The sequence below is a fragment of the Pteropus alecto genome, unplaced genomic scaffold, assembly GCF_000325575.1.
Source record: "Pteropus alecto unplaced genomic scaffold, ASM32557v1 scaffold40, whole genome shotgun sequence".
In the NCBI taxonomy this organism is placed as follows: domain Eukaryota; kingdom Metazoa; phylum Chordata; class Mammalia; order Chiroptera; family Pteropodidae; genus Pteropus; species Pteropus alecto.
The window spans coordinates 9,693,097-9,714,594 of record NW_006431919.1 but is presented as its reverse complement, the minus strand read 5'-3'; the positions used below and the strand labels follow the sequence as shown (position 1 = coordinate 9,714,594).

At 38.0% G+C, this 21,498-nt stretch overlaps 1 protein-coding gene across 3 annotated transcripts in view; it reads left to right on the top strand.

Annotated features, from left to right (window-relative positions):
- Positions 1–21,498, top strand: part of GABRB2 (gamma-aminobutyric acid type A receptor beta2 subunit) — a 203,893-nt gene that overhangs the window by 181,422 nt on the left and 973 nt on the right. The window contains exon 9 of one of the 3 annotated variants that reach the window (XM_006906484.1): positions 212–217. The exons of the other annotated variants lie outside the window; for them this stretch is intronic. Within the exon in view, the coding sequence (XP_006906546.1) occupies positions 212–217 (6 nt within the window). The remainder of the gene's footprint in view (positions 1–211; positions 218–21,498) is intronic. 3 annotated transcript variants of the gene reach the window in all.

Below are 21,498 nucleotides of genomic sequence, written 5' to 3'. Positions count from 1 at the left end.
CTGGGAAAAGTCAAGTCCTTGTTATCTAGCTTTCTTATTGATATTGTCACCAGAGATCCAAGATTCCAGTGACACAGTTAAACAAAGAGACCTCTAATGTTATTTTCCAAGCTTGCACTGTTTATGGCCCCCTGCAGATACATGTCCCCATGTAAAAATTACTAACAATTTTCTAATTCAGTTCAGTAGATTGAAACTCAGGAGACTCAAGATTCAAGTCTCAATTCTGACACTTAACAAGCCATATTTGTAACATCAGAAAAGTCAATCTGTCTCTTAAATTTATGATGTGATCTCCAAGAAATAATCCATCTTAGAAATCATATAGTTTTAGAATGTTTATTCAGTCTTTCTTCCTGAAATTTGCTAATTACATAGCCTCATTTCCATGTCACTAACAACTTTAGGAAGGAAGACTGAAATTTGTTATAAACCTACTATTATTTATTCTACTATAAGCAATTGCTTATGAATTTAAAATTTATAGACACTTGCACTGTGATTAAAAACCATTTTAACAAATTTAATTTCGGAAAAACGAAAAAAGTCTGTAGAGAAAAGTATAAAAAACCATTTTCTGGGTCAGGAACAACTAAAAATACTTTGTATACAACTCCTGTGCTAAAAAGAACTCATCTAAAAAGATATACTTCTTACATAGGATAATAGAGAAGAGAAATTAAATAGTAAACTGTAAAGTAAGTAGTAAATAACCAAGCAGGCAGGCCCATTACACTAATAATATCGTGCCCTGATGTAGTACTTAAAGTTTGTCATTGTGCTTTCTGTGATACCTCATTTAATTATCTTGAAAATCACTAAATACAAGAGGGTACTTTTGGGGATGGGGAGAATTCCTTCTTTTTACTCTCCTTTAGTTCTGTCTGGACTAATAATAAAGTTTATGTAAGACTACAGTAATAGAAAAAGAATTTAATACGTGCACATGGCACAATCGCAATATGATTCTCAGATCATAAAATGAGACTCAAAGAAATGATTGAACCAGGCACATTTTTATACTTTTTAGACAAATAATACATTTCTGAAGAAATTGACAGGACAGAGAAAGTTAGTGCTCATTAGAAAGGAGTCTAAGAAAGGTTTGGGTATTCCTTAGAGATAAACCTGAACAAAGTTTGGGCTTACATAGTAAACTAGTGAAGGTGGCACAAGGCTTGTTTATACAGGCATTTCTAATCTGGATTCTTTTAACTCTTGTGATAAGGTAGTGCCTCTGCCCTCAAGAGCAGGGAGAGCACCTATTACATGGGAGATTCATCTCCTGCTTTTAGGAGGATAGAGAAGTCAGGGTTTTCTTCTTACATGGGCCATTTCTCAAGTAACTTTAATTCAAAATAATCAATATGCCATGGTAGGATATTTGGTGGTGGCCTGTCTTGGGGCCCAACAGTAGATATAATCTTCATTTCATAGATAAGAAAATGGAACAGACACCTAGGAAGCCATCCGTGAAACACATTCCCAGGAGCAGTGCCCTTGATTCTGCTTGCTATGTTCTCTTCCACTGCACAGTCAGTTTCTCTCTGAGTCCCTTCTGATTCAGTGAACCTGGCCATGTCCTTTCCGGCAAGGAGGCAGAAACTTAGTCAAGGAATTAAATTTTGAAAATGTATTTATTCTGTCAGTACCCAGGTCACCACTAAACAAAACTTAATAAACAACAGAAAAAGTATATAGGCCATACTTTGTGGTTTTCAAAGCACTGCAGTAATAATACTTCGTCTCTTTGGTTGCTCAATTCCATTCTAGCATTTGAAATACAGCACCACTAACACATGCTACCATGTGGTTACATCCGTCCTAGGGGTCAAACCCAGTTTGTAGTGCACTGCTAACATAGTCTTCCAGGAGAAACATGGACTGATTTTCAATTTTAAAACAAAGATCCACCTTTTAAAGTTTCTGAAATTCGTATAATACTTACATATACCATAAGTATTTAATTTCTTTTCTTCTTTATGAATACCTGTCAATGAATTGATGGTGTATTTTGTAGTTGATAAAAATCAAATTCAAGGAAATGTAGTTAATAGCCCTAGTATCACAAGTACAGTGATTACTGAGAAAACTCTGCAAAGACTCTGAACTTTTGAAAAATATAAAGTGAGAAAGGAAACTGTGTTCCATGGGCAGTTGTGGGAATCAAAGACTGGCATTAAATTTTTATTTGCCATCTTTCCATTAATATTAAATTATTTTGTAAAACAACAAGTACGGTACCTCCAGCAACCTTTTGTTCCTAAAGAAATTAGGAATTTTTTATGGCCTCTGCAGAAAAGAGGTTTGCACGATTGCTTGATGCTCGTTTCATTTTGGCAAAGGGCACCTAGGGAGACATAACAAAAATGGACCCGGACATAATTTTGAAATGTCTCTCAGCAATAAACAAGCTGTCTCTTTGCCTCTCAATACCTTCTAGCTTCTGCTACAAAAAATTTCTGGAAGCTGGACTGGCTTCAAGGGCACCATAGCAGGCTTCTTCCACTGAGAACACCTGCTGTTCCCCCCACAGGGGAGTAAGCATCTCTGAGTCAGTCCTGAAGGTCAAGCCTGCTAACCCCAGCTGCCACCCTGAGAGTTACTGGCCCCCAGCTTCCACCCCTGAGACTTACTGCAATTATTAGCCCTCAACAGTGAATACTGCTTTGTGGAGCATTGAGCATTTCCTCATCTGGGGATCAGATTCTTTAGTTGAGCAGTTGAGAATGTTGGCCCCCTGAAGCCAAAGACATGGGCTGTTTCTGAGTCTTTCAGCTACACTGTGCTCCCCTCATCATAGCCACACAGGATGACATTAGACTTCTCTCACAAAGGACACACATTTGGAGGGAATATCACCAGTGGGTTCATCATGAAGCAAGCATTTATCAAATTATTACTCCTGGAGAATAGCACCATGGTTAAGAGCACAGACAGACATAGCTCAATCAATCCTACTTGATTTTGGATTTGAGACGACCCTGTTTTCAAGCCCCATAACTGTCACTTACTAGCTAAGTGAGCATGGGAAATGCTCTCTGAGCCTCAGTTTCCTCATTTGACAAGTGGGGCATACAGTTCCACTTGCAAAAGATGATTTTAAGAATTATGGGAGACAGTACATGGAAAGTACTTGTCAGGTAGTAAGCGTTAGATAAATGGTGACTATGAAGTTGATGTCTACTATGGAAGGATCAGAAAGACAGAACTCTTACTTTTTCTGTTTCTTAAGATTTCTAAATTCAGAAGCACCGTCTCTCAGTCTGATGGAATAATTCACTGTCCCTGTGATATTCTTTAAATAGGATGAGATAATCAGAATGAATAGTGTATGGTACAAATGACAGGTGCTGAGTTTCGGAGGAAGGAGATGTTACTTTCACATTCATGTTTAGGAAAAGCTTCAGAGTAAAAGGTACATTCCATCTCAGAAAAGGGAGCAAGGAGCTCTTCCGCCCAGCCAGGATGTGCATGGCCATGATAGAACAATAGTATTTTACCCTCAAAAGAACATTAAAGAATCCTCTCACTGAATAAATGAAGAAACCGATACCCAGAGCCGGGGCGAGGGGGGAACGACTAGTCCAAGGACACACAGCGATTTCATAACGAAGACCCCAATGTGGGGCACAGCCTGCCCGTTGTGCAGCGTGACCCCGTTCCTCAACTCGACAGTACATAAGGACTTGACCAGCATCTTTTCTCAACCCCTTGCATTGTTCCAACAATGCTCTCTGAGAAATGTTGGCAGTAAGCAGGCAGCCATTCCGGAGCAGTGGGAAAGGTTCCATCCCTGCTCCTGTCCACTGTGTGACATCAAGCAAGTCGCTCCCCCTGTCTGAACTACCAAAATCTTTTAAAGGCTAACGTTTGCCAAGAATTTACAAGCTCCCTACTTAGATATACATCTTACCATCCGCTGCCCCATAGCAGCGACCTGTAGGGCCTCATCTTCAGACCACAGGCCCGTACTCAAAGAAATGCAGATCCCTAGCCCCATCTCTGGGTTTATTGAACCAGAATTTCTGATGACCTAAGAATTTAAATTTTAGCAAATTCTCCAAGTGATTCTGATGTTTAGGAAAGGTCGAAGTTTGCTAATTTACTAGGTACTCTTAGAATCCTCTAAAATTTTACTAACAACTAAAGCTGAAGCCCAGAGAGAAGTGACATATTCAGTTACACAGCTAGTAAGTGGCAAACCTGGAGTTTGCACCCAGGTTTTGTTTTGGGGTTTGTTTGTTCGTTTTGAGAGTTTTCAATATTTGACACAGAGTCTAGCTGATATTATATTCAACAGAGTATCAGATTGGCAGTTGGGTTTGATGTTCTTTCTTATCTTCCTAAATTCATAGTTTTCTTCTTTTCCTAACTCAGCCTGCAGCCTATCTTTTGTAAAGTGCAGTCACTTTCCTCATCTGCCATCATCTGCAGATCTCAGAGCTGAGGGTCATTTGGTGTTAAAATGGAACGGACAGATGTTTGACAAGGCTATGTCAGATTAACAGCAGTTCTCCTAACAAGAGTTGGGCTGTGAGAGGGGATGGTGCATTTGGCATATTCTCACTCGGGTAATTCACCGTGTAATTGTCTAAATGCACAGAAGCCATCAGACCACAGCTGCAGAAGGGATCCCTGGCTGAGGTGGATTTTATCATTCCCTTTCCAGCTCAGTCTCCCCCTGAGGGTTTAGTTGGTACCTTGGTTGTGATTCATTCAGCATTCCAAAAGGGGAGCACAAAAAACATTGCCAATTCACTCCTCCACTCCTTTACTGTATAGAAGATGAAGACTTTGTTTAGCACACTTAGAGAGATACCCAACGTTCTTAAAAAAATACATTTAAAAAAATTCTGCAGTCATTGACTTTTAGAACATTAAAGGATCTAAGAGATTATTTAAATCAGTGTTTCTCCATCTTTGCTGTGCATTAAAGCTACCTAGATACCTTGTTAAAGTGCAGATCCTTATTCTGTGGGTCTAGGGTGAGACTTGAGATTCTACATTTCTAACAAACTTCCTGGTGATGCCAAAGCTGCTGATCTGTGGACCACAGTGAACAGCAAGAACCTTACTCAGGGAACATAAACTAATTGCACCTTAAATTCTAACCCTGAGCAGCTAGTGGTTGCTGTCTTGATAACTGTACTGAGGGTTGTGCAGTTGACTCAGACTAGTCGGTCAATTCTCAGTGCATATCACAGGCTTAAGAACAGGAACCTTCTCCTCAAAGAATTATCTTTTTTTAAAATTAACATTTCCTTTTTATTTGTAGTTGCGTTTTTACAACTGTTTTTAATTTCTTAGTGTTTTGGAGGTGTTTTTGAGATAATGTTATATTAGTTTAAACCATACATTTTAATGATTTGATATTAGTATGTATTGCAAAGTGATCACCACGTTAAGTCCAATTAATATCTATCACCATTCATAGTTACATTTTTTTTTCTTGTGATGTCTCATTTTTACATGCAGAAACTGAAACTCAGAAATTTCAGCAATTTTCTCAGGATTATATAAGCTAGTTAATGTTAGATATGGGACTAACTAAAGCTGCAGTGTAAACCTGGATTTCTCCCTGTGTTGTACCTTTTAATCACATATTGCTTGTGAAATAGTTTTACAATATTTTTCCTCAGTTCTATCATTGTCAGAACCAGCCACAGAGTCCAATTGGATTCAAGAAGCCAGGACACTCAACCTAGGTCAGCTTCTGAAAAGTCCTGCAATTTTGGGAAAAGAATATATCTGGCCTAATTTTTGTTATCCATGAGATGAGGAAGTCTGTGCTTGGTCTTTCAAATTCATTCTGATGTTGTAGAAGGTGATAAGATAAACGATATGAAAGCCCTTTGACAAAACCTAAATGACTTAAAAGGGGGGCACTTTTATTAAAATTGCTGTAGGATAACATTAAACTTTTCTCACAAGACATTGACTTTGAAAAGAAAAATATATTTTTATAATTATAATTATAAATTATACTTGACCTTATCATTATCCTAGGCTGATTTTTATCTGAAACCATTGAAAATTACTATTTTGAATTGATGACACTCTCTGATTTTTCACCCATCTTAAATGAATCTGGCTTGTGCAAAGCATGCACCAAGGCGTTGTGGGGTAGGGGAGAGAAAGCCAGCCAAAAACTTATCAATGATATTCTTGTTCTGAAATGAGATGACACAGTGGCAACTAGGCTCCGTGTTTCCTCATTCATATGCAGAAGGAGAGATGGAGATTTCTTTTTGCTGGCTCAGTTGCCTTAGGCCTCCCATCCTTGAACCAACCCACAGCAAAGGGAAGGGAAATACCAAAACTAGCTGAAAGCAGTCAGTTCCACACCTGGTACACGAGTCAGACCTCACTGATGTTACACTGGGCGGGACAGATTCAACTACGACATGCACTGCAGGGTGCTAATTGGAAAATATAAAAAATTAGCCTTGCCTGCCTGTATAAATCAGTGACTATCATAGCAATGGTTACCTTTTGTTACACACCTAGTTGTATGCCAGACGTGATGGTAGGCTCCTAAAACACCTTATCTCAATCTTAAACCTTCATATAGTGCAACTTCATTTTAAAGATGAGGAAACTGTGGCTCAGCCAAGCTCTGGAACTTGCCCAAGGTCACACATCTAATTAGTGGAGAAGCTAAAATTCAAAGCCGATTCCAAAACTGATGCCTTCAAGATTTAATTAACTATATAGATGTTCTTATCTACACTGAAATTTAAAATGCTGCTGGGCAAATTTTATCTACAAAATGTAATTTCACATTATCATTATCATCATAATGGAACTTTCTTTATAGATACATTTAATTTGAAGAAAGAGAGAGACATAGTTCCCATAAGTGAAGCCAGAAATAAATCTGAAAACCTAGTTTTGTTGATAAGTGCAAACTCTGTGTTCCCAAACTAACTCATCCTGTTTGCAAATAACAAAATGGAACATTTTGAGTTACCACTTGCCTCTGCCCACTACAAGGGTAAAGAACCAAACAAGGTCCCCAAATGAAGCCTCCCGAAGAAACATTATTCAGTCTCTTGTCTTAGGCATGTATATAATGAAGTCTCAGTTTTAGATACGTTCCTGGGAGACTGAAACAAGAAGATTCCCATAGCCTAAAACATTTAGGAAGCTCCCTGCCAAATGGCTGTAGCAAAGAGAGGCATATCTTTATTGATGCATTCGTCTCCTAAAGAGTGATTGAGCAACTGCTGTGTGTTACCTGTCACCAGTTCCACAGCTGTTTAAATTGGGAACCGGTTTACCATCACAAACCTCTTTGAATCATGTTATAGTACAAGTTCAGTTCCTTTACCTGTTTACTTCTATACTAATAAAAGTTATTCTTTCTTGAGCTTATCATATAGGGTACTGGTTTAGATGCTTTATATGAACTATCTCATTTAATCCTCACAACAACCCAATAAGACAGATGCTGTTATACCAGTTTTCAGTTGAGAAAACTGAGGCTCAGAAAGTTTAAATATCTTGCCCAAGATCACAAAACTTACTCACCTTGCCTTTACCGCATTTATTTTTAACATGGTATATTTTTATTATTTCTCAGTAACAGTTGACATACAATATTATGTTAGTTTCAGGTGTACAACACAGTGATTAGACATTTATGTAACATATGAAGTGATCACTCCAATAAATCCAGTACTTATTAAAATACTACTGACTGCACTCTCCATGCTATACTCTACATCCCCATGACTATTTTGTAACTACAAATTCGTACCTTTTAATCTCCTCCACACTTCTCCCATCTTCCCAACCCAAACCAACAACCATCAAAATGCTCTCTGTATCTATGAGCTTGTTTCTGTTTTGTGTGTTCATTTATCCTGTTCTTTAGATACCATATAAGTGAAATTATATGATATTAGACTCACTCCACTCAGCACAGTACTCTCTAGATCCATCCACATTGTTGCAGATGGCAAGATTTCATTCTTTTTTTTTTTTTGGCTGAGTAACATTCCATCATATACATGTACCACTTCTTCTTTATCCATTCATCTATTAATGGACACCCAGGTTGCCTCCATATCTTAGCTATTGTAAATAATTTTGCAGTGAACATACAGATGTACATATCCCATCAAACTAGTGTTTTGTGTTTCTTCAGATAAATACCCAGAAATGGGATTACTGGGTCCTCCTTTGTCTCGTGTTTATAGCCTTTGTTTTAAAGTTTATATTGTCTGTTATAAGTATTGCTACCCTGGCTTTTTGTTTGTTTATTTCTATTTTTTTGAAATAAATTTTTTCATCCCTTTCAGTCTGTGTGTGGCTTTTGAGCTGAAGTGAGTCTTTTGTTGGCAGTATATGTAAGGATTTTGTTTTCTTATCTATTCAGCCACCCTGTGTCTTTTGATTGGCACATATAATCCATTTACATTTAAAATAATTGTTGATATATTGCCATTTGATTATTCATATTTTTAATTTTTTTTCCTCTTCTTTTTAAAGAAGTCTCTTTAACATTTCTTATAATACTTGTGTGGTAGTGATGAACTCCTTTAGCTTTTTCTTGTCCAGGAAGCTCTTTATCTGTCCTTCGATTGTAAATGATAGCTTTTCTGGGTAGAATAATCTTGGTTGTAGGTCCTTTTTTTCTTTTTCTTATCACTTTGAATATTTCATGTCAACCCCTTCTGGCCTACAGAGTTTCTGTTGATAAATTAACTGACAGTCTTATGGGAGCTCCCTTGTAGGAAACTGTTTTTCTCTTGTTGCTTTTAGACTTATCTTCTTGTCTTTAACCTTTGGCATTTTAATAATGATGTGTCTTGGCATGGGCCTCTTTGGGTTTATATTGTTTGAGATTCTCTGCCCTTCCTACAACCCCATCTGCTTTTAACCTGGCTTCAGAGCCCACTGTTGCCTTAGCCCAAGAGAAGATGAATGCTTACGGGTTAACCCTGAGAGTGCCTACAGTCTAGAGGTATAGACTTTAGATGTGGTGGTAGACTATTTTAAACTCTAGACTCTCATTTCACAAAGTGACTCCTCCTGAAATGCAGTCAAACAAAAGTTAGCAAGAAAGATCCAGAAGGAAAAGATAAGCTGTCCCTTGTCTAACTTGTCACTTATTAAGCAAAATGTGTAGACATAGGGGCTCTCCTCTTTAACTGACATCCCCAGGCCTTTCCCCAGGCCTTTCCCCAGGCCTGACAGGAGTGTGTTCCCGCTGACCCTACCTTCACGAAGGCCCAGAGCTGCCTTTGTCCTCCCCTCTTCTGTGCTCAGGCTCTGCTCTCTGACCTACCCCTGTTCTTATTACTGTTTTAAATTATATGATGCATGTTGATCCATATTTTATTTTTTAAATATATTCCCCTTAAAACAATAGGGAATTTCACTCTTTCAGGGTAACATGTAATAGGTCCTAGTATAGCATTCATCGTAAATGTGACAACTGAAATAAAACTGTCTAGGTGTAAATCTCAAGTCCATTATTATTTATGGCGTTACTTTAGCAAGTGACTTAATTTTTCAGAGCCTCAGCTTGCTCAGCAATCCAGTCAGAGTTAATCAGAGCATCTACCACAAAGGGTTATGATGAGGAATAGATTCAGTAATTCATGCAGAATGTTTATAACTGTGCCTGATATAGTATACATGTCCATTAAATATTGACTAATGGTATTATCTGATGATCTAACTGCTACTTCTCAGTCCCTATCAAACTCACTCCTTACCCTCACAGAGACCACATCCTAAAAATAAGATATATCTTTAACAAATACTTGTAGAAATAATATATAATTATAAATGAAAATAAGGGCGATGAGGAAAGTGTCTATACATTACTATGAGCATATTGAGGAACCTGATATAGTGAAGTAGGACACTCCCCGAGAGAAGGAATATTTGAACTGAGGTCTGAAAAATGCAAGATGTGTAAGAGTAAGGAAGAGTGAATAAGAATCCTCCTACTTCCAATTATCTGATGAAGCAAGTGTTAGAAATTCCTTGGTCCTATTCAAACAGAGGCATATTATTTAGTATCAATAATGTTCTATTAAATCATCTGGAGCTTTTAAATCCTTTATTATTATAAGTAGTTTTTTGCCATTTATATTTGTTATAATCACACTGCCCTTGGCACCAATTATTTTTTTCTTTGTTGTGTACAGTGGGTACATGCTTACAAGTATAGTCATCTCTTAGTATCCTAGGAGTATTGGTTCAAGACACCCAGACACCAAAATTTGCAGATGCTCAAGTCCCTTATGTAAAATAGCATAGTATTTGTATATAATCTATGCATATCCTCCCATCTACTTAAATCATCTCTAGATTACCTATAATACCTAATGTAATGTAAATGCTATGTAAATAGTTGTTATACTGTACTTTTTAGGCAATAATAACAAGGAAAAAAGTCCGTACTTATTTAGCATAGACACAACCATTATAGGCCTAACTACATTGTACATGTCAGTAACAACATAACTTTTTTCCCCAAATATGTTCAATCTGTGGTTGATTAAATCCATGGATATGGAACCCACAGATACAGAGGGCCAAATATATACACTTTGTTACTTTGACTGTCTCATTTTTTTATAATTACTGTTGATTCAGTTTTCACCAGTGCATTTTTTTAAGCATTCCTTCTAGACTTAGTGCTAGTTAGTACTAAACATGTGTCTTAACTCCCACTCATAGGATTCAGTAATCAGTGTGAATCCATGTACCCTTCCCATCCAGCCCATCTCTCTTCAAGAGGTCCATTTGAGCACGACTTTCATGTCCCCTGCCATTCAAGAACCAAACTAAACAATCTGTAGAAGAAAAGGTCATTGGCTGTGTCCCCTGCATCTCTGTGGAGATGAATGTGCTGCTTCTTTCTATTACCCTTTTGTTACATGTCCATGCGAGTCCTGCCCATATGGTCGGCATCCCATCAGCTTTCTGGCTTCTTAATCAAATTAAATGAAAAACAGTAGGAGGCACTGGGTAAGGTTCTATAAAAGGAGTGTGTCTCTAATACGTATGAGTGTATCTGATTATAGTCAAGGTAATGCTTTTTGAATCAGTGGACTGAGAAATTCCCTTTAAAGTCAATATCTTTCAGAATTGTCAGATTTTAGACGTATTAAAATATTAGCACCTTGTCTAAGGAGGACAGAAACCAAACCTCAGCCTCTTAGCATTTAGCCGAAAGCCAGAAGCAAATTGTAATTTTCCTCTAACCCAGAACTGAGGCAGTGGGTAGTTCCATATGCCCAAAAAGCTCCTCATTAGCTTATGGGACAAGGTTGGGGTCAGTTTCAAAACCCAGGACCAAAAGGAAACTACGAGTCTCTCAATGACCCAGGATGCTTTAGATCACAAACTTTCAGTCAATCAAAATTAGTTTAAGTCTTGAAATTTGACTCAAGGCAACACATTTATTACTGTCCTGGACTTTGGAAAGTTATGAAGAGGAGGGGTGTGTGGCCGAAAAGGCTACCTCTTTTTCCTCTTAGTGATGTGCACTGTCATCATGCTTGATGATATGTGTAAGCCTCAGGGGAAAACTGTAGCTCGTCTCCTGCTAATGGTTACCCATCCTTCCCCTCCCTCTACCCCTGCACAGTAGAAACCCTGGAATGTTTCCAGCCTTGCAGAAAGAAGGCAAAGCAAATGTCCTCTATGGTATTATTTAAAAATGAATTCAGAAATCATGAATTACTAGTTACATGGTGTGCATAAAAATCTTTAGCAAGTCATTGCCCATAATGCTTTGTATTGTATGAACCAGCTAATGAAAAGATTAGATCAATCATCACTCTCCAACCTGGGATTTGAGTCAATAATTCAGATGAAAATTGAACTAGAACAAACCTTCACCTCTCAGGATTTAAGCCCCCAGGTGTTAAAACTTCTTTGAATTATCAGAAATGGGTAGGCAGATTCTCACATCTACCTCTCTGAAATTTGTCAAAACAGAATTTCGGGCTTAGGAAAGCTCATTGTAAAACCCGGCTCCATTCTACACATCCCGAGGATCTGTATTAATATAAAGTGAGTTTTTCCTTTGGATAAAATAAATGTCCATAAAATTAATAGATTGTAAATATAGTTTCCTTCACTTTTCCTCCTCTATAGGGATTTTGGTATAATCCCAATATCTTCTTTTTTTCCTATGCAATTAAAAATGACCGCTGACTTAAAACTTTAGTTGAAACTACTAGCTTGTACTTTATTAAATTAAAAAGAGGAAACCAGAAAGAATTCTACCAACCTTCTAAAAGAAATGAATCAATTTATCATGTATTTTATTAATTGTACTTTATTATTATTAAATACAGCAATTTGAATGTACTCTTCTTTTCCCCAAATTTAACATTCATCCTTCTATCTCAATCTAAATATCATTTATAAAAAATCAGTGATCTCTAGATATCATTCTTAATGAACTCTACATATATTAACGCATATGTAGAAAGGAATAATTTTCCAAGAGAATGCATTTGATTCTGTGAGAGTAAAAGGAATGGACGAGATTAAGCCACAAAGAAATTAGGAAGGCTACTTACAAAATTCAAGCACAGGGAGATGCTGCAGAATTTTCCACAGCAAGGCCCCACGTGGCTGGGAAAACAAATACTAACACCGACTCAGGATCATAGTTTGCAAAGGAGCTCCAAGACTATAGGATTTTTGCCAGGAGAATTTTCTTTATCCATCATTCCTACGTTGCTTGTACATTTTTTAAAGCAACTGGTAATTGTAGATTAAATGAACTGAAGGCAAGCTTTTCCTGAATTAAATCTAAAGAAATTTGATGCAGCAGGCTGAATGCTTAGATGGATATGATTTTAATCACTGTTATTGATGTTTAAAAATTTAGATTTAAATGTCCTTCAGGGAGGCCTGTATTTTTTAGTCTATTTCACTACAGGCCAACTTCTTATTTTCCATTACACCTGCTTCACATTTTTATATGATCTCCATAGCCTGATATGATATCATGTGATCCTCTAACCTTCTCAGTAATTCAAGCTATCAAGTTTTATTTTGAATGCTACTTTGTACCAACTGTACTAGTCAGCGTTAGGGATACATAAACAACAAACTACAGTCCTTCCTACATATTTGCCATCATGAGGGACACAAGCGTTCCCTGAAGTCATAGCAAGAGGATTTAAGCTGGTGGAGCGAATTGGCAAAGGTTTCCTTAAATCCACCTAAATTTTTTAAATGAGCAGAGGCTGAAAGTAAGCCAGAATTAGAACCGGTTCTCATCCCTGGAGTCATTGCTCTTTTCACTGTGCTTGTGGGTATTGAAGGGGTCAGCGACCCATGTGAGAAGGACCGAAAGGGAAGGACCATCAGTTCACTGGACAGCTAATGCTTGTCGAATGTCTTCTCACTGCCAGTCCTGTATTAATCATGGCTCTAATAAAAGTCTTATCTCCCAGAGTCCTTTGGAGAGAAAACCCTTACTTTTTTCTTTCTGCTTCTGAGGACTACTCTTACTTCCTCTAAAAACTTCACTGTTACTATCAACAATAACTGAAAACTTCATCCAGCTCATTTGAGTTGCCCACTGGACCAGATGGATTTGTGTGTTTGCGTCTAAAGCATAATCTGTTCATCTTGTAATGACAGTAAAGTGGGGTCACGCAGGTCGTTGATCCATAGAGAATGAATTTATCAATTTGATTCCTTGGCAGAGAATCATTTTACTAAGGAAACCTTGAGATATGTTCTAGCATGATCTACCCATGATTATTTAAAAATTGAAAATCAAGACAAAAACTAGGTCGTATGTATCTGCGAGCCACTGGTATCTACTTCAAAGGTATCTCACCCCATAGCAAAAATATTCAGTAGAAAGAGTTGAAGTTTTGAATCCGTAGACATAAATATAAATTATTATTTTAGCACTTAGTTTCTGGCTACCCATGAACTTCTGGATTTTGATGGGAAGGATTGTTTACAAATAGTAATAGTACTAACTCCATCCTCAGATGTGGTTGTGAGATTTCAAGCACTTTGCAATAGCGTTATAAAAGCAAAAGGAGTAAAAATAATCATAGCTTCCCCCCCCCTCTTTTTTTCCTCTTGGCTTCTATTAAAAATGACCACTCTCCTGCAACTACGTGGGTGTTTCAGCAGTAGTCTCCTATATTTAAATTCCAGCTCTAAACTCCATATTTGGTTACTATTTCTTCATTTGCTTTGGTAGAGGGATTAGAAAAGTCAAAGCTGGTGGTCTTCTTTGGCTCTCCTAGAATCTCCATTTTTATATTCTATTTGGGTGAACTTTCTTTTACCTCTTAGAATACCGAGTACATGCTAGGTAGGTTCGGAGTGTTTTGCCTTTGGAAGGAGTGCTTTGGATATTCGCAGGTGGTTCGCGGTTCGTCACCTTAGCATTTCAAGTTACTCAGATCACGATGTCATTTCGTGGAAGATAAAACAAGATTTCCTACCCACGTACTAGTCACAGTAATTGGAAATTGCAGAGTTAGGATTTCTTGGATTTTTGCGGTTTCTCACTCTTTTCTTGATAATGTGAGTGGTGAACTGGGATTTAAAATAGCCCAATTCTCCCTTCCCAAGGTAAGCATGTGATGCTGCTGGGTCACTGATGGATGTGATTTGTGTTTTCTATATATGACTATAAGACAAGAACATCCCTCCATAGCATACACCTATCACTGAGAAGGGTGCAAGAAAGGAAGCAGCCCACCTGAAACCAGAGCTGAAATTAATGAATTATTATATAAAAATAAAGCTCACTCTTCTTCATTGTTCAATGCAGTATCTTCTAGGCAAAATGAAGCTCGTTAGCAAAGCATGCTTCTTTTCTTGTTGAAAAAAAACACTGGGGAATACAGAGAAGGAAAAGAAAATCTCTTAATGTGTATATTTAACATGAATTTGCCATTATTAGAATCATCAGTTCATGGGTCAGTCTGGAAAATAACTCTGATCAGCTCAGAATGCCATCTATGGCCTGCAGCATAGCTCCTTGCAAAGGCCATTTATTCACAGAGAATGACAGTTTATTTTCTAGTCTCTTTCCTCTGTTTTCTTTCATTTATTTTTGCTTCCTTCTCTCTCTTGTTTTAACTACTGTCAACCAAGTTCTCTTGGCTGTTTGAATAGGTGGAATTGCCAAGACAGAAAAATTTGATAAGTATTTTGATATGTTTTCTAAGGCAATAGAGATTGCTACATGGTCTTTTTGCTTAGTTAACTAGAAACTCTTGTTAATGTTCTAAAAAGAATAAAAAATAAAAAAAAAAAGGACAGCCTAGTGGTTTCTCCTGTGTCTCCAGTGCTGCACTGTTCAAGTGAAGAGAAAGACAGGAAGTCCACTTGGGCAAGTCTGAAAAGGTTGGTGTAGAGATTCAGTCTCAAAGATTAGCTAAATTCATGTGACAATTCCTGATCCTTCCATTCTCAATTGTCATCGCATTCATACAGCCTGATACAAAGAAGGCATTCTAAGACAGAACTTCTAATTGAATAATGACTCTAGATATGTAATTGCATAGTTTGGTCACCAGAAGCGAGAACCCTGGAACAAACAGATTAAGTGCCGGTTGCACTACTTACTAACTGTGCGTCTCTGGGCAATTCACTATCTAATTCTCAGTCCCCTCATTTTAAAGAATGAATATATTAATAATAACTCCTCATAGGGTTATTGTCAAGATTAAATGCTATAAACATATAAAGACTTTAATACAATGCCTGTCTTCAGTAATCTCTATGAAAGCTGCATTTCAACTTGGTGATGTATGGACTGTGGTCAGAACCTTCAGCTCTTTCATTGTTTCTAAGGGCCTCAGCTACTTCTTTACTTATATGTCCAATAGACTCAGTTTACCAAGTGTGAACCCCAGCTCAGCAGCGCAGCCTCACATGGGAACTCATGAGAAATGCAGAGTATTGAGCAGCATCCCAGACTTACTGACTCAGGAACTTGGAGTGGGGCCCCAGAGATCTGTGTTTTAGCAAGGCCTCCAGGGGATTCTGATGCTCACTCAAGATGAGGAACCACTGAAATAGACTGTTCTATCCACCCAGCCACTACCTGAGTCAGACTTCCTTTGTTGATTTTAAGCCGTGCTGGAGACAGCATAGACTATTATTGCACTGAGATCATCATCGACAGCCCAGAATTATTACATTGTTCTATTAATTTGTAGTAGTGAGATTTTATTACCTCACCTTATATTTCTGAGCTTCAGTTTCCTGCCCTGTAAAATGAGAATACAGCACGTTCTGCTATGGGGCAGTAGGCATGTTGCCCCAAAAATCTCGTATTAAAAATCACCTTACAAAAACAAATATTTCAAAGGGGGAAAAAAAAGGATAATTACTATTTAATTTTACACTGATACTAAAGAAAGTCATTTTTCTTTTATATAAACAGTTAAAGATCTCAAAAATAAACTCTAGTTTACTCTTACGAGCTAAACATAATAAATTATCTGAAGTTTTTCCCCTTTTGCCATTTGAAACACATATAAAAAATCCTGTTAGTCTCCTCTATTCCTTTGCCCTTGACCTTTGTTCCCAACACCGTTCACATTCTTTAAAGAGGAAAGAACAATAAACAAAATAAGAGGAAAAAGGAAAGTGCAGCCAGTTGAACAGCCAGCCACTACAACCTAGCAGCTACTAGATGCTTTAGGTCCCAGCTGGAAGTTTCAAACCCTACACTGGTCTTCATACTGAAGATTCTATTACTCCAGAGGTCCTCAACGCTTGGGCAGCAGACTGGTACCAGGGCCTGTTAGGAACCGGTCCTCACAGCAGGAGGTGAGCAGCGGGCAAGCAAGCAAAGCTTCATCTGTATCTGCAGCCGCTCCCCAGCGCCAGCATCACCGCCTCAGCTCCACCTCAGATCAGGCGTTAGATTCTCATAGGAGCACCGGTCCCTGGTGCCAAAAAGTTTGGTGACTGCTGCTTTCTTAGTTCCAATTTGAGTTATGAAAATTTAATATTATAGATGAAATGTCTCAATTCCTTTCCTTCCCTGACTATGGTACAGGGTTGCTGAGACTCTTAAATGAGATGAATTATATCTGTTAAGATTCAGTCTCATGTAACAGAAAACCCAATCCATGCTGGTTTAAGCAAAAGAAAGAGAGATAAAGATGAAGGAAGGAAGGAAGAGTGAGAGAGAAGGAAGGGATGTATTACCTTGTTTAGCATCAGCAAGTCAGGCATATCCAGATAAAGACACAGTGTCATCAGGTCGTGGATTCTCTTTCTCCCTGTGTTGGCTCCTTTTCAAGTGAAGCTCTCCTCTCGCAGTCAAAACCTCTCAGATTCACTAGATTCAGGGTCACAGAGTTCTAGGTGCAGATCCAGTGGAAAAGTTTGAACGTCTTCACTCCATGTGGCCATCTGTAGACTCGTGACATGCTCTTGTCTCTGAAAAGGCCTTATGCCCATGACGGAACCAGTCCCCATGTCAGGACTGCTCTGACTGGCTCACAGCCACACTGGAAGCGCAGAAACAAGAGTGGGAGCTGGCGGTTCCCAGACAGAAATTGTCACTGGTGGAACCAATAAACCGTCAAACCATACATGACTCCTCTATGTGACTTGAAAGTGCTACAGGTAGCAGAATTTTACAGTAGCCCTCATCATTAATGACATATTTAAACCCAGAAATTTTATCTACCTCTCAGAGCAGGAAAGGAACTCAAGACTTAGTCCCATGCAGTTCCAGTCTTCAGTCTGAAAGGTGAAGTTGCCCAATTAAACTCATCTTATTGATGATTCATGAAGAGGTTAAATGAGTTACCAAATGCAGCAACTGGGGGCTTCTGCTTCTTGGACCCAGGCCTCGGGCCTGTGTCAGGAGGGTGCTGGTGGGCTCTATGAACCTGTGAAATGAAAGGCAGCTTCTACTTGTCTCACCTCAGCATTCAGAAGTAACTAACTCTAGACTTATTTATTATATTTAATAGATTTATTTACATATTATAGCAAAAACGTATAGCGTTTACTATGTACTAAGCATTGTCTTGGCACTTTACAAAAGCCACTAACCAAAGCAAAATTTAATAATATGATGAATTCAATTCCCTGGTTTGTTTACACAGTCCATGGCAATAAAAACATGGCAATACAAAAATCAAATTTATTTAATGAATATTTATTGCTTTTTATGACAAGACCAGTTTTGATTTTTTGAGTGCTTACTATGTGCAGAGCTGGGCTAAGTGCTTTCTGTGTACTGTCTTCTTCTCTCAAACAGCCCTAGGAGGCAGGTATTGGTTTTTCCTCTATTTTGCATACGTGCAAACTGAACTCAGAGAGTCTGAATGATTTGCCAGAGGTCTCAAAGCTAGTGAGTAGTTCAACTCAGAATCAAAACCTGGATTGTCTGAGTCCAGGATCAGAACTTTTCAACACCGCACCTTTTGCATCCCCACTTCTAACAGAAAATAGAACTGGTGATCTCAAAGCAAGTGGGGTAAATGGACACTGGTGAGATGTCAGGGGAGAGATTCAGCTAATCCCTGAGGAGGCAAGCGAAGCAGCATGTATGGAACACGGGCTTTACAGACGAGATAAGAAAACGGTGGACAAAACTGGCTCCTCAAAGAGCAAGATAGGGCATCGGAGCAAGTATCTCAAGGCTTAACGGCGATGTGCAGCCTAATAACTACAAACTGCTTGAGCCCCCTCCATGCCTGTTAACTGAGAGATAAATAAAAATGAAAATGACTGTACTTTATTCCTCTTCACTCCATAGCTCCATGGTTAGGGGTAAAAGTTTTCTGGTAAAACATTGTTTTTTAGGTTAATTCCTTGACTATTAATGGCCTTAATTAAACTATGTGAGCAGTCATATTTTGCAGTGAAGTATTCTAATGTCATATGACAGACACCTAGGAGTAGCACTTCATAAATCGATACAGATGTTTAATACCCCTTATTCACCACCACCATGCTTCTACTTCAGCCTGTAAAAACCTCCCGTAGTGTTTACCTACAGAAAGCTCATCACCCCTATCTATTCTAGATATACCGCAATGGCAGCATACTTACTTTTTTTCAGGCATAGTTATTTATTGTGTTTTCCCTCCTCACTGGAACCCATATATACCCTAGTGCATTCATAGCGTGTCATAACAATCAATTTAACATACCGCTTTCACTCCCGAAGTTCTTCCCACATATTATCTCACAGGTACTCTCCCCAAACCCTATTCTTACAGTTGAAGAAACCTAGATTCAGAGGGATTAAACCATCAAAAAAAGAAAGAGAGAGAGAGAAACAGAACTCCAATCTTTTGACTCCAAATCCAGAATTCTTTCTGGAGACTATTACTGCCATGGAGACCGACAGCAATGCTTTCTTCCTCACCAGTGTAGCTGTGATACTTGGCACAGTGCCAGACACACAGGGTTGTTCGTTAATATTTTTAAATTTGCGAAGGAAAATAAAATAATACAGCTTCAGTAATTATCTCATCTGACAATTTTGAATTTCATAGATAATGAAACAGAAACCCATGAAAATTGAACAAATAATTCAAGGATCATTTGTTCTAAACTTAGAACAAGTTTTCCTTAATAATAGTCCTTGACTCTTATTATTTTTATTAGTAGTATTACTGATTTATGTTTTCACCTCTGTCATGTCTGGTATAGATTCGTAACTGTTCTTATTACAGTTGCTCAGTAGAAATGCAACTACCCTGGTCCTTACAGGAGGCGAGTCTCCCGAACATCACCATGCATAGTGGCCAAAGAAATTGTGCTGAACAGCAATTTCTTAGGTAGTTAAAATAATGGTTGACAACCCAGAGAAGAACAGAATATAAGCATATTATCTGAAATGACAAAGGGCAGTAGGTTGCCCATTTCCTTCAGCTTCTCTCTCCTTGAGTGCTGGAAAGTCCCACCCCTGTCCCCCAAGTTTTGGACTCTAATGATCAAGGTTTGAGTTCCAACTCTACCATTTAGAAACTTTGTGACTCTGGGAAATTTGGAAAAAATTTCCTATAACCTAGGAAAAAATTTCCGAGACGATCGCGAGCATTCAATGAGAAAGTTTCTGCAGAGCACTGACACACAGTACACACCTTTAAATGCTGCTCTCCTTCCCTAGGGCCGTCGAACCCATCGTCAAGGCCATTACCTGGCCCTTCCTTGACAAAACTGTTTCACAATTTATTGGGTTTTATATCCAAATTTTATCAACCTATGAAACTATTCTTAAGAATATATTTGTTTAACGTTTCCGCTGAGCAAAATGCTACCATAAACCAAATATTCACAATGTCTGATCAGTGGGCAGAGATTAATTGGTCAATTATTATGTTCCAACATATTTTATAGCCTCTATTTCTCAAAAGATTTAAGATTTGAATTTATAATGCAGGTCATTAAACCACATTTTAAAGCTATAGTATATAATCTCAGCAACATTGTTTTTGCCTTCTGCATAATTCATGAAGTTCAGAGCATTATATCTTCCAGTTGTTTAGTTATATCCTTTTTGTACATCATCAGTACCTATCATTGGCCATTTTTCCTTTATTTTATAATTTCAAAAATTTTACTGAAAATTTGTGTCCTGATTCTCCACTAAAATAAATACATTCTGTTATTAATAATAACATTTCATAGCTAGGTGTTATTATCTGTACTAGTCAAGATATCTTAAAAATGAGACACATGTATCTTCCCTTCTTAAAAAAAAAAATTGCAAATCATTTAATATTTGGGGATCATGATGTCAGTATTCATCCTTTACTTTTAGCTTGCCAAGAAGAAATCATCCAACAGAGAAAAGGGTCACCCTATCTGCACGGCCACCTTAATTCTACTCCCTGGGCCCAGAATTCAACTCAGTACAACCAACTTTGGGCTGACTCTCTTCTTAAATCCTGCCTCCTGCCCTTCCTTGTCAAGTCAGCCCCTTCCTTACTCACTGCTTCACCACTCAGTCTGGCCAGCTGTCATTTTCAAGTTCTTTATTATTCTGAGTTGTATTGCATTTTGACAAGTCACAGGTTGCCTCAGTTTATGCTGTTCAAAACTCTTCCTTTGCCCTCTTTATATTGACAGGACAAAATTAAGATGGCATCTTGTAACTGTGGGGATGAAGAAGCATCAGTTAAATGAAGTTATACGAAATTTTTTCTGGCATGTATAGCAAATGCTATTTTTAGTTCTGGTTTTCTCATGAATTCATCTCTAATTAGGCTACTATTGTGAGCACAATTCAGTACTTAATCTCCTAATACTGTTTTATACCTAGTACAGTTTAAAGGGTATCATGCCTTCTAGTTTTCTGCATGTCCTAAGTAGAAATATGAAGATCATACTTGCAACAGTATATTATATCATCACATCATTATAGCAGTCTTCTAGGGTTAGATTACTATACCATTTAATAGATGAAGAAACAAACTCACATAGCTTATAGTGGCAGAGATACAATTCATATTTAAGTAATGTAACCACAAAGCCAGTTTTCTTGATCAC